This window comes from Cydia strobilella, chromosome 1, assembly GCF_947568885.1.
Source record: "Cydia strobilella chromosome 1, ilCydStro3.1, whole genome shotgun sequence".
Taxonomy (NCBI): Eukaryota; Metazoa; Arthropoda; class Insecta; order Lepidoptera; family Tortricidae; genus Cydia; species Cydia strobilella.
The window spans coordinates 12,634,248-12,648,400 of NC_086041.1; the positions used below are offsets into that span (position 1 = coordinate 12,634,248).

Consider the following 14,153-nt stretch of genomic DNA (forward strand, 5'->3'; position numbering starts at 1 on the left):
AAGGTTAAAATGTATTTCGAATTACACAGAATAAACAGAAAAAAAAAGTATTATAATATGTACGATACGATAAGATACGATACGATACGGGACCGGACCGGACCGGACCGTACCGTACCGTACCGTACCGTACCGTACCGTACCGTACCATACCATAAAAAAAAGTAATAAAAGTATGAAGTTCATGGCCTTCACTAAATTAAAAAGCTACATTGTTTCACTCCCTGGAGTGAGGAAAGTCGCACTTTCCTCACTCCAGGGAGTGACGAAAGTAGGCTTGTTCGAGCTGCTGAGGTGAAAAATATCTTTCCATTTGTTCATTTTGAATCTTATTGCAATTTCCATATGAGTTGTAATTCAATAACCGGCTAAAGTGACCGAACAATTTTTTATGCAGGTAGTAAGCACGTGTGGTTTTACTTAACAAATTAACAATAGACAAAGGATAAGCCGTTCGGGGCCAGCTACAAATCGAACGACTATAACTCACACTACAGAAATGTAAAAACAATATTGTGTTGCATAAAGAATAGAAAAAAATGCAGTAAAAAGAAAAATTTGCAATGCAGAATCGACGCATACAGAAGGGACAGATTTTAATAGTTTAGAACGAATGTAAGTCGATAGCTTAAATTGAGATGTGTATTATATGCATTTGCGAAAAACCTGTAAAAATCCGATAGCGGAAAGTCGCTTAAAAACACCTCAATATCTGGCAGAACTCCATTTGTAAAATATCTGACGCCAAAAAAATGGCTAAAATATAAACAATATGCTCGAATCAACAGGTTTACTTGCTTTGTTTAAATATAACGTCAAATTTTCACAATGCAGTTACAGTAAAAAAGCAAAGGTCTTCAAGCAAAGCAAACTCATCTTCGAACTGACTTATTTAAGGAGAAATTCACCGACTTGTCTTATTAACGAGAAAATTTATTGGCGGTCGGTAAGGAGCTGCTAGAACGTGTCAATAATAAGCGCTTGCTCACACGAAGACACACTGCAGGTAGTATAGGCGCGTACAGGTGCTAGTAGGTAGAACCCCATAGGTACAAGAAAAAATATTTTGAATATAATAAAATATGTACCTATATCAAAAAAGGGCGAAGGGTTGCCTATCATTCCAATGAACATGTTTTAAAATTGCTCGTTGACATCAGACATTACCGGTATTGACATTCTTGACTATAAATGACGTGCGCACATCATTGCCATATGTGCAAGCTGTTTATTGCGATACTATCTCAGGGTCAAAAGTATCTTGTCAAGCTTTACCATGATTTTTTTATGTTTTCCACGATTACAGCTAAACAATCAAGTTTTGTGTACACGCCCAATTTTATCTTTGACATTCGTTGCATTATTTTTAATTTTTAAAATACAAAATCAACGTAAGGCTGTTTTTATTTATCTGTATAGTTAGCGAAAAAGCGAAATATAGATGTCGAAATTTTTGAGCGTGTACGCTTAACCTTATGGCCACAACGCTAAGCGATAAGGTATAGGGAATTCATGCAAAAATTGGTACTAACTATACCTATCTCCCACATTTCTCCGAGTATATTTCAACGTCACGCTTTTGGCCAGTCCTGCAAACTAGGGTTTAACAGTCGGACCCACCAAGGTTTCCACTAAGAGAGCCCTGCAGTCGATTTGACTTACATTATAAACGTACAGCTTGCAATTACCTTTATTATCATTGTCTGAGTCGAGGTGCAGCGCGGACGCGCGCCTCGTGAGCGGCGCAGACGCGAACATCACATTAGTTGTTGATGCCGCCCTGGAATGTATACAAAGACACACTATAGTGCTATTGATTTGGATGACTCGCTACGTTTTTCCGACAACCATGCTAAGATAAGTGACCACTTATGCGGTTGAGAACCCGGATAATTTTTTGAGCGTCAAAAGTCAATACCCACTGCATAATAAGCAGAGCCCGGAATTTTCGCGGCAAAACAAAAGACTGTCGCAACCTTGCTAGAGTTAGAAATATTTTTTTATCGATATCGATAGTTCGGTAATGGAAGAAAAAAATGGCCTACCAAATAAAAAAAATCTACGTCAGTACACATAGCAGCACATGACATTATATATTTGGTTTGTAATAATGATAGTAGTAGATAAACATTAACTTCTCAAACTTCTCTGGGAGTAAACAGTTTCGTTTAAAACTATAAAGTCTTTATGTATACTATTAAATTATGTATACTAATTGTGACTGTTTATATAATTGTATATAATTTTATACAAACCTCACAATTTATTTATTTTTTGAAATATTGTTTTTATTTGGTTGACCGTATTTTTCTTCTATTACACAACTATCAATATCGATAAAAAAATGTTTCTAACTCTAGCAAGATTGCGACAGTGTTTTGCCGCGAAAATTCCGGGCACTGCTTATTACTTGATCGTATTTGCGCAACTAGAAAGAAAAGATGTATTCATAACTATTTAAGCAAATAAGACCAAGTGATTTGCCGGCCAAATGCAGCAGAATATAAATCTCCCTTGAGAGAATATGGCTCGATTTTCTATTGCTGCCAGCGGAGTTGTGTCCGTGACAAATCGTGACGACTTTAGGAGCAGTTGACGTTCAAAAAAAAATTGTAGTTAGTTCTAAGCTACACATGTTAGAAAAAGTACTAAATCTTGATTATTCATGCTATGCTATTAATTGCTGTATAGGTCGGTCTCAGTTTGTAAACTATTTACAGTAGGTAGTAAAGGAAAACATTTCCTTAACACGCCGCTAAATCTTAAGAACATAAGATACAATGCTATATCTAGACTCCTGACGTTGATGACTTTTGATCAAACGACATCAAACGCTGTTAAGCTTCTGAACATGAACTGTTAACATAGCTACAATATATTATTTTACGCTCTTAGTCAATTCTACTTAATTCGTTATGATAAAATTGGATTTTTAAACTTATTTGCGCGCTTATAGAGTTAATAGTCCACACTAAATATATACATATACCTACCCAAGAATTATTTAACGAGGACCGTTAGTTTATTCCCTTGCCAAAACAACCAATATAAAAAAAAAACTGTCAATCTGACAAGCACACATGTTTACCCTAAAATACAAAAAAGCTCCCAATTTTACCGTCACCATTAAGTTTCTAGTTTCATAACTAGTTTTAAATGTAACGATTGTCATAAAAAATAATATAAAGTACATATTAATATTACGTCAATTTATTCCTCGGCTGATGAACATTTGTTTATTGTTCATTAGGTTCATCAGCCGAGGCTGTTACGTTGACAGGTATGGGCAAAACCATGTTGTTTTTTTTTTACAACAAATACGAGTATCACTACTAAACATCAATCGAATATAGTACACCCAAGAGTGTAACCTTAATTTATTTAATCAATCAAAGATTGATTGATTGAATAAGATGCGTAAAATCTAAGATAATTTTGTGTTCAAATTTGACAGGTAACTCTGATTGTCAAAAGTTGACGTTTAACAATTCAGTGACCGCAAAAATATATGGCGCAGTACAGCGCCATCTGTTTTGGTTGTCAAACTAAGGGCACGTTTTTTTACCTCTCTATTAGAAATTACAATCAATTCTCTTTGATTAATGTATAAAGCTGGAACTCAATGTATTCGTATTAGCCGCAATTTTCGCCGTTTTTTTTTTCTTTAATTGACCATTATTGTCCTGTTACAAAAAAACCTTTTAAATAAAACAGGAACTGCCAAAGCAGCAATATACCACAATCGAGTTACATAAAAATTTCACCATTGTCAAAAATCTGACGCGCTAAGGTCGCTGTTTTGAAACAATGGGACTGAGACAATAGGAGCTGACGTCACGGGGTCGCCGGACCATGGCAATTATGTCATCAGCCGGGTCCTTGCAGGATACGAATATATTAGCCTACCTATAAACTTGCCTCTACATCCGTAAGGCATTGATTTATTTGATTTTATGGAATATCTATTGTGATGAGTACAGATTAAAGTACATACAAATATGTTTTACTTTCAGTACAAAATAGTTTATCTTCCGTAGCGATGGTGATACATACGTACAACAAAGATTTCCTCTATCACGACAACCTTATAGGTATTGATGTTCAGACTTACGCTTATATTTAATTTCATGGTGTCCACTATAAACTTTAAAAAAACATCCTGACTTTTCGCTGACTTTCCATGATCATGTTTTCATATTTCCCTGACCAAAAATGGCTATATTGAAACACTAGTGACCCGCCCCGGCCTCGCATTCTACTTGCATTCTACTCGGAATCTAAGTTATCTGTGACAATATGATGTAAGGCAACCTTAAAGCCGATTAAATTCTACACAAAAAGTCTTCGACACTTTTGCGGAAAAATACATGTTCTTAGAGAAAATGCTTGCTGAATCCAGATTTAGCGCTTTCTTTTCCAGGGGACATTCTCTGAATAGGAAACTTGGAGGAATATGAATTCCACTTATGTCGATACATTCGTACATGATTTACCCCAATATCAACATTTTACTCGACTGCGACTTCAACAGAAACTAGGGAGGGTTTAATTACTGATGATTCAGTACACACAGTAGTATCGAGGTTTGTCCTATTCCGATTGTGCTAAATTCCTTATTTTGTTTTAAGTATATAAGTTCGAAACGTCCATTATAACTGTACAAGTACAGTCTATAAAATATAAATAAGAGATCGCCGATAATCTTGTTTCAGTGAATTTCACATGCTGTTGTTAGAATAAGGTCAATAAGGAGCGTATTTAGAAACATAAAAAAAGGTTCTGATCGGATACCAATAAGAGTGGTTCGCGCTCACTCTCGAGAGGTGTGTCGTTAGTGCAATGTGTATATGCAAATAATAATTTATAAAGACTAGCTCAGAGTATCTATATATATATTGCAGATGACCGACTTGTTAGAAAATTGCCAAAAAAGTTTAAAGTTTATGTTAGATCAACTGTTACTTGATACAGTTAACGTTCAGAAATACTATGTCAGTAAAGTAAAAACAAGAATCATTTACGTTACACAAGTAAAATACTTCTGATGCAAATTAATGCAATGATGGTTAGTCGTATGCGGTTATAATAGTGAAAGTATCGACTACTGGTACATTTTATTTAAGAAAACGGGACTTGTATGCGTGTGATTATATATTTGAGCTTTGTGATATCAGAAACGTAAATAGAACACATGCTTTACATGTGGTCAGTCTCGATTTCTTAAATATGTGTTCGTGGCAGTTCAAATCTACTTATATATATTATATCTATTTTTGAAGTGCATATCCGTCTGTGGCATGCAGAATCGAACATCTACTGTTTACTTTCAAAATGAAGGGTAAAATACTTAGTCACTTACACACAATCTTCAAACGTACACAAAACAAATAATTAGTACAGTTAAGGAGCCAAAATCAAACTAAATTAGTATTAATTATTCTCTAAACACGTGTCAAAAAACAAAAAAAAAACTGCTTACAGTGACTCAAAAAAGTTCATCTGATCAATGGGGTTGGTACTGGAGTGGGGAAAACACAAAAAAAAGATTAGTAAGAAATTAAACGGTGAAACAGAAAATCGGTTTTCAGGGGTTGTCCTGTTATCACTGGGGTGCACAGAATAACAGTCGGGATAAAACCGTCACCAAAAAGAAATGATAAAGAAATATAACCCAAGAAATAAGCAAAGCTGGAATCAAAAATACATAATAACTCAATCAAAAGATGTATAAATAGTTTATAGATCAATTTTATACCAGCCAGTATTCACTTTCATTATGACACCTCGTCAAATTTCCGAAAAATCTCCACAATTTGTAATTGATAGGTGTGCATCTTGCTCGCGGCAGTATTATTGGCAACGTGCGAAGTCGGTGCAGGGTTGTCACAAACATACGTAATCTTATGGAATGTTGCACATTAGCGGCAGCCGTTTGAACAAATTTTTCTCCGTAAGATTTTCCCACAAAAGGATGGCAGCACCAGTAATGTACCTAGCGAATATAAGTGCGAGCCAGATGCACAAATATGAATAATATTAACTTAATAATTGGCTTCAAAGAATTTTATGTAAAAAGGGTACAATGACACATTCATACAGCTTTTAATCAATCTAAAAAAAAACCTGAATATTCTAGCTAACAAACTAACAATTTTTAAAACATCTCTAGCTCTTTAAAATGCTAAAAGGGAACTATTTAAAATAACATGCAAAATTTTCTGTAACCAAATACCTAAAGAACGTTTTTAATTTCATTATTCGTTAAAAAATTAGAGAAAATTATATTCAATAGTGATCTCAAATGAATAATGAACAATGGACATTGAAGAGAAACGAATACAATGAAAATCATAAGTTCCATTAGTAAGTTCATCTCGGAATTTCCTACTTTATTCTAAATATGTGACAGACATTCGGCCTTTTCGCTAAGCAATGTTCTATTTCTTAATATGCCAAGTCCTAATACGTTACAGCAACCGTTCGCCTAACATACCTGCGCGCGGCCCAGAAGAATCCCGCCGAGTCGAGCGGCTCGAGGAGGCGGGGGGTGGACGATCCGAAGGCGAACGCGGAGCGGGGAGACGAGCGAGCGGCACGCGCGCGCTCTAGACGCTCCGTGCGCTCGCGCTCCCGTTGCAGCAACGCTTCGCGTCGCGATACTGAAGCCTCCCATATCGCTCGTTTGCGTTCTTCTACCTGTTGAGAACAGATTGTGTAGGTCAGATTAACTGAGTACCTACGTTGATTTAAACTAACACGATTTTCACTCATAATTTTAAACTAACACGGGAATTAATCGCGTAAAAACTTACGTTCATTTATGGCCCATTGTTACATTCTTGGTCACTGGCTGGGAGGCTGCCTGTGACCACGAACGAAACGTCACGTTCAAAACGTCAGGCCATAAATAAACGCAAGTTTTTAGGCGATTTAGTCCCGTGTTCGTTTAAAATTATAACTAAGTACAGTCATGCGATTGATAGAAAATAATCTCAAATAATAGTTTCGTTTTTAGGGTTCCGTACCCAAAGGGTAAAAATGGGACCCTATTACTAAGACTCCGCTGTCTGTCTGTCTGTCTGTCCGTCAGTCACCAGGCTGTATCTCATGAACCGTGATAGCTAGATAGTTGAAATTTTCGTAGATGATGTATTTCTGTTGCCGCTATAACAACAAATACTAAAAACAGAATAAAATAAATATTTAAGTGGGGCTCCCATATAACGAACGTGATTTTTTTGCCGTTTTTTGCGTAATGGTACGGAACCCTTCGTGCGCGAGTCCGACTCGCACTTGGCCGGTTTTTAGTTTATTATACAGAAGAGGCGTATCGTATGCTTATCTCATTTGATATGTGTTTGATTTAATTACTTGCTACACAAGTAAACATTATTCACGGAATATCAAAACGCGTTGCTAAATTAAACGATATGGGGTCTATTAAATATATTAGTAACTCACGTGTTTTAAGTCGAAAACGCTCGACAAGTTTCACTCCGTACCTCCTCTGTTTTGGGTATTACGTCGGTGGACAGTGTGGACGAACCATTAGCGAATGACGTAGTGAGTGTTGTGTGCAACCCATCATTTGACATTATTATTTGGCATTATTGCCGTAAACGAGGGTAGTTTCTCGCCCCCCCTGGCGCCACCGGCGCCCGCGCCTAGTCATCGGGCGCGGAGGGCTGCGGCCCGCAGTCTGCGCCGGTCCGTCACCGTCGACGCAAGCTCCTGATGATGCTCCTCGGTACGGAGTGAAACGTGTCGAGCGTTTTCGACTTAAAACACGTGAGTGACCCGTTATTAATATATTTAATATGTCTGTGTCTCACGGAAGTTTTGTTATTAAGATATGGGGTCTATTAATTATAAGTACATTGACAAACTGACTGAATAACCCTCCCTTTGCGGGGGAGACCGCGAAGTCAGCACGCTGGCAGTCCGTTCGGAGGGTATCTAATGTAAATTTCGAGAATGCTGAGCGGGCGAATGCGGCAGCACAAGTGGTGTGCATTGGAAGTGGAATCGATAGACGCCACGTTTTGAAAATGGAATGAGTGTCAACTCTACAGTCCATAGATAGAGTATGAACGCTAAAGAATTTGCCACACTGGATGCGTTCTGCGGGCAGCGGTCAGGTCAAACCCGCATTATTATGTATGAACAACATTGACAGCTACCTTTGAACTTGGAAGTTTGACCTGACCGCTGCCCTCAGAACGTATCCAGTGCGGCAAATCCTTTAAAGGAATTCCATAAAAAATTGGACATTAACATTAGTCACCACAATAACATTCACAAATCAATACGGATACAACGTGACATAAGGCGAGACGTTCAATGCACGGGCTGTAATCTGTTTTAAAGTAGTGTGAGCCATATAAAAACTACCAACAGAGAAAGTTGTGCAGACCTAGATCGATTGTTGGGGAATACAGTGCGAATGACTTGCATGTGTAATTAATTATATGTACAGTATATTATTGATATTAATATTAAAACCGGAAAATATTACCCTAGAACTAGATTCCATGATCTATAAACAGAGTTGGGCGTTATTTAGATAATTTCTTATCTAGATAATTATTTCAAATAAAATCATTCTAAATAAAGTTATTCGAAGATAAATTCAATCACAAATAGTGCGTTGACAACTTTTTTATAGATAAATTATCTAGATGAAAATAACTGACCTCGTTTGTTAGGTATTAAAGTAAGCTTATAATAATAAATTTGTATAGAATGTCACGTCGGGTCAAACACAGTCACACTGACATTGCTCATAAAATCAGAAAATTATTGTTGCAATTTCATGCCCAACCACATTTAGTTCTACATGACTGTACTACTGACATTCATCTTTTGTTTAAAGCCAACCCAACTAATTTATCTAGATAAAAATGAAACTGATCTAGATAAATTCAAAATAACAAATGACGGATTATTCAGTTATTTCAAATAAAAGATGATTTAATTATCTTCCCGGTTATTCGTAAATAGATAATTTTTGCCCAACTCTGTCTATAAACCCAATGAGATTAGATTGAACATATTTATCAGTACGGTTTTTACTCACTCTTATTTTTAGTCGCTTTTGGCGACATGTTTCGGATTCTTTGGGAATCCATCCTCAGGCACGAGTGTCCGCGGCGGTTGTACGTCGCACAGTGCACGACGTACAACCGCACGATAGTTTAAGTGCGAGATTAGATTGTTTATTTTCTTCCTTTCTTTTACATACAATGTAAGTACCAAGACAACAAGTAAATTTATGGTAAAACAGTACCGGTTTGTGCAACATCATTATTAAATTGTCATTATCAGACTAACACTGCACCGGAACCCAATTTGTCCAGAATACAGGCCGCGTAGCCAACACGCCAATCGCTAACGCTCCGAAGCGATCGAAACGCAACTGTCACTGTCGCACTAATATGGAAGAGTGATAGAGAGACACAAAGCGTTTCGTTGTCGAAGCGATAGCGATTGTCACCTTGGCTAGGCCGGCAGGTGAGTCTCATAATTTTTGCATATACCTAATTTGACACCTGACAACACAAATGAACAATATGGTCACTAAGTACTTACAGTAGGTAAAAGATTTAAAAGAACAAAATTATCTTAACTAACCACCACATTTTTATGGTGCAATACGGTAATATTTATGGTGTAATCATAATTAAGTGATATAAAAAGCAATAATTACCGTGCAGGGACAAAAGTGGACTTGTTTTGACATCGTTCCATATAAACTGACATTAACTAACAAAAGCGAGTATTTCGCGTCATCTTAAAAAAATAAATGATTAAAACTGCGATTATAATTCGCTATCTGTTAAGGAAATGATAATGAGTTGATAACTGAAACTGATGCTAAGACTCATCGCCATCGACCATCAAGAATAGGTAGAGGTGGGGAGGAAATCCAGTGATGATTAACAAATTAAAACACCTGGTTGGTTGAGTACATTATGTAAGTAAATTATTAGGTCACATATAGTAACGCAACTACTTATACGTAATAATAAACAACGTAAATTTATTACTGGTTTGAAAAGATACAATGGAAGTTAAAGTACATATTTTAAAATCTATCAAAACTATTTACTATATTGTTTGACTATGAATTGATGATCAACCTATGAATTAATTATTCTACAGACAGTACAGACCAAACGGTTCTTCAAATGATATTCTTGGTATTAAAATAAGTATGATTATCGCAAGTATTATTTTAAGATAAAACGAAATTCACGGCCTTGCACTTTTGTACATCCGTGAAAAGTATTCAAATCCACTTAAGAGTTTAACCCGTATGCCAAAGATTGTAGAGAGCGTTCGGAACGATGATCCGTCATGGGCTAATCCTAATGTAACGTAAAGTGAAGTGGTGTATCGTATGATACCTCCTTGCATTTGTGATAATTAATACATTATTTGCTACAGGTAAATATGGTGTTTGTTACGTTCAGAAATGTTTATTTTCATTACAATGTCGAATGTTGAATTGCGTTACGGAATCACAATCAAGTCCAAAATGTTAATACATATTGAGACTGTTGTGAAACAGAATTTTCATTTGACTTATATTTATAGTTTGTCAAAGGACTGTCTTATTTCAAACATAGACAGAGAGAATCATACTATCTTTATCTTACACTAGTACTAGCACCCGAAAGAAAAGGATGAGTATAGTTTTTTTTGTTCTTATTTACTGCTAATTTGGTTTGACCAACTATAGTTCATATATAGCAGACTAATGATAACGACGACTCCTTCAAATACAAAGCGGTAGTATTTCTATAGACGGTGTTGTAATCTTGTTCCTGATTTAGGTTTTCATAACTTTGTATGAAGACTTTGTTTGTTTGGATGAAGAGGTTTTACACATAGGGTATAGAGAAGAGGAGTTTGTTGAGAACCATAGAAAACAGAAGAGGAAAAATGCTTGGGCACCTGATACGACACGAATTTATCAAAAACATCATTGAAGGGAGAGTTGAGGCAAGGAGACGGAGGGGGAGACCAAGGAGAACGTACATAGATCAAGTAAACAAAAACGCAACGTCGTGTCGTGTCAGGCTGTCAAGGAGAAAACAGAGGACCGACACATGGAAATCGCTCCACCGACAAGAATCTAACTAATATATGATGATGATGAACTTTGTATAGAAACCAATGCAACGTTAGATTACATTTAAGAGTTTTTCATGTCAATTCAGAACAGTAACATACAACAGTAACAAGTACGTAATAGTACACTATTATATCTATAAACAGTAATGCATGAATATTGATTCTCTGGGTCCTTAGGCGAGATTTTGTTTTTTAAACCTATGAGAGGGAAAGGGAGGGGTTTTATGGGGCAACTTTCACAGGTCTAATTTTTTTTATTTTCTTTAAAAAGAAATATTTATGCCTTAGTATTTTTATTAGAAAACAGACTAAAGACGAAATTAAACGTAAGTAACAATGATATACACCTACATACTTAATTATAATACTCGTATATACGATGACGAATCGCAGTGTTTTGGTTTGACGAAGAACACAGTTTGACACAAATTATTTTACCGCGTAATATTTCTTGAAATAACTGGACGATAGCCTGAAATAAATCATTTTCGAACCAAGGTGATATTTAATCCGATAATTGATCAATTCGTGACACTAATACATGTGTACAAAGTATGCAATTATAAGTTCGATAAGTACAGACAAATAAGTTTGGTAGATACACTAAGTAGGAACCAATTGCCACAATACATACAACATCAGAAAATGGATACCAGTACAAGAGTGAATATACAAGATAGTTGTTACGTCAGCGGTACCAAATCGATCGTTGGCAGCGCCCGCAGCGTGTACCAATTGTTACGACCACATTCGATAAACAATTGATATGAAGAGGGGAATAAACTGGTGGGATTATCAAGAGCTTGAATTACAGCTCCTGAGGTAAGCACGAGTATTGCCACTTTTGTAAATAGCGGCCATGTTACCGATGAACGATCATTAAACAAACGTATGTATATGCATATGTGCACTACCTAAGCATCCCGAATAAAGTAAAATAAAACAATGTCCTAATTTTAGCGAATTTGATAAGATGCGAGGAGGGTTTATGAAATAAACTATGACTTGTTACATTCCTTAAAACATCAAATTAATTGGGTAAATTTTGATGGTATTTTTTAATAAACTTTATGTTAGTTTCAATCAAAGAGGATATAATATTATAGAGCGGTACTGTCATAGTAAATTTTGTAACCACAGTAAATTCACTGCCATCTATCGACACACTTTAAAACTAAAAATGAAGATTTATAAAAATACGATAAAATGTATAAATATGGATAAATGATTTTTTTATTTGCATTAATTATTTTTATATGATTTCGACCCATGTTCTTTCACCACTGATATGCGTTAAAATTATAAATAACAAACGAAACCGTCAACGCCCTCTATACGAGAGTAGGCCAAAGCTAGTGGCGCCATCTGATCGAGAATCAAATTTTCGTGATTTTCAAGGCACCTTTTTTCCTAAGACTGTATCCATCTATTACGGAGTTATATCTATCTTTGGTTACAATGCTTAATTCCTGACGATCAACTTTTGAATCACTCACTCCCTTTAGCGCTAATAAGATTTTATATCTTGCATGATAATTCACATACTTTTTATGGAGGTTCGGTTTAGCTTTCCGACTTAAATCTACTTTTTTAATCTTTCTATTTGTAGCTTTATACAATAATGCTATTCAAGAAGCTGTTTCAGCTCAGTCGACGTCATCAGTTGCGAGCGAAAATGTATCTCTCAAAACAGTTTCAAACAATGGAGCAAAGATAGATCATGTGTTTCGGACAGTGAAAATTAAGGTACTATAAAATTTTAAGTATAATAGGAAGCTTAATAAAACTTGTTTTTTTTGATAAGTCTACTGAGTACATGGTATACAAAAAATTACAGCTCTCTAGCATTGTCCAAGACGAAGCTACGAGAGTTCGAAAATACGGCGAAACGTGCCGAGAAAAGATATGCACTGCCTTTTGCCCTTTGTCTCGTCTTGGCGGGGGCACGGTTGTGCCCCCAGATATAACTCCGTAATAGATGGATACAGTCTAAGGAACAAAACGTGCCTCGAAAATCACGAAAATTGATTCTCGATCAGATGGCGCCACTACCTTTGGCCTACTCTCGTATAGAGGGCGTTGACGGCTTCGTTTGTTATTTAACAATTTTAACGCACATCAGTGAAAAACATGGGTCAAAATCATATAAAAATAATGAATGCAAATAAAAAAATCATTTATCCATATTTAAATACATTTTATCGTATTTTTATAAATCTTCATTTTTAGTTTTAAAGTATGTCGATAGATGGCAGTGAATTTACTGTGGTTACAAAATTTACTATGACAGTATTGCTCTATCCTATTATATCCTCATTGCAATGGAGCTATGAGTTTATTATTTAACTTTCTTTGCGTTAATAATATCTATATAATATTGTATTGCAGTGCAATTACTCACATCGGAAAATGCAGCAGTATATTTTTATTTAAGTAGTTTAAGTATAGTTAGGTATGTCTAAGTGTTCGAAATGAACTGTCGCTTACTGTCCTTATGAAAAACATGAGTAAAAGAACGTAGGTTAAATTGATAATTGATAGATTTTTAATCTTGATAAATTCTAACATATGCAGCTTACTCATAGATTTTCTAGACCGGTCCAACTCAAATCTGTAATGGTGTCAATGTCAAGAGCGCGCTTTCACTAACGGACGTTTTCACGCCGGTCTAGATACTCCATTTAGTCTATTTTTAGACTAATGCAACCTAAGCACTAAGACTTTTTTTGCAAATAAATATTGGCTGTGCAAATTGGAAACCAAAAAGTAGAAACGAAAAAAATAGGCACATTATTCTGCTATCCTGGACGTTTTGAAATTAATTTAAGGATACTGTCGAAAACGGGTAGAGATAATATTAGAAATTATTAATTTTAATAATATGGGGCATTTTCTATGAAAAGGGACCTTATTGTCGATGGTGCTTACGCCGCACAGCGTCGCGCGGCATTGTATTAATATTGGAGCATCGTTAATAACGGACAGCGTAAGCTTAAGTAATAGGGTTTCAGTTGTCA

The 14,153-nt window shown here is 35.9% G+C and overlaps 1 protein-coding gene and 1 long non-coding RNA gene across 10 annotated transcripts in view; both read right to left on the bottom strand.

The window, feature by feature from the left end:
- LOC134746679 (uncharacterized) overlaps positions 1-14,153 on the bottom strand; it is a 368,384-nt gene that overhangs the window by 165,754 nt on the left and 188,477 nt on the right. The window lies entirely within an intron of this gene.
- Positions 1-14,153, bottom strand: part of LOC134745605 (MAP7 domain-containing protein 2-like) — a 61,529-nt gene that overhangs the window by 21,581 nt on the left and 25,795 nt on the right. For 7 of the 9 annotated variants that reach the window (XM_063679734.1, XM_063679698.1, XM_063679742.1 and 4 more), the window contains exons 3-5: positions 6,494-6,696; positions 5,480-5,518; positions 1,689-1,780 (exon numbers count right to left, since the gene is read on the bottom strand). In XM_063679734.1, coding sequence (XP_063535804.1) covers positions 1,689-1,780; positions 5,480-5,518; positions 6,494-6,696 — 334 coding nt within the window. The remainder of the gene's footprint in view (positions 1-1,688; positions 1,781-5,479; positions 5,519-6,493; positions 6,697-14,153) is intronic. The other 2 variants (XM_063679716.1, XM_063679725.1) reach the window with 1 other exon arrangement.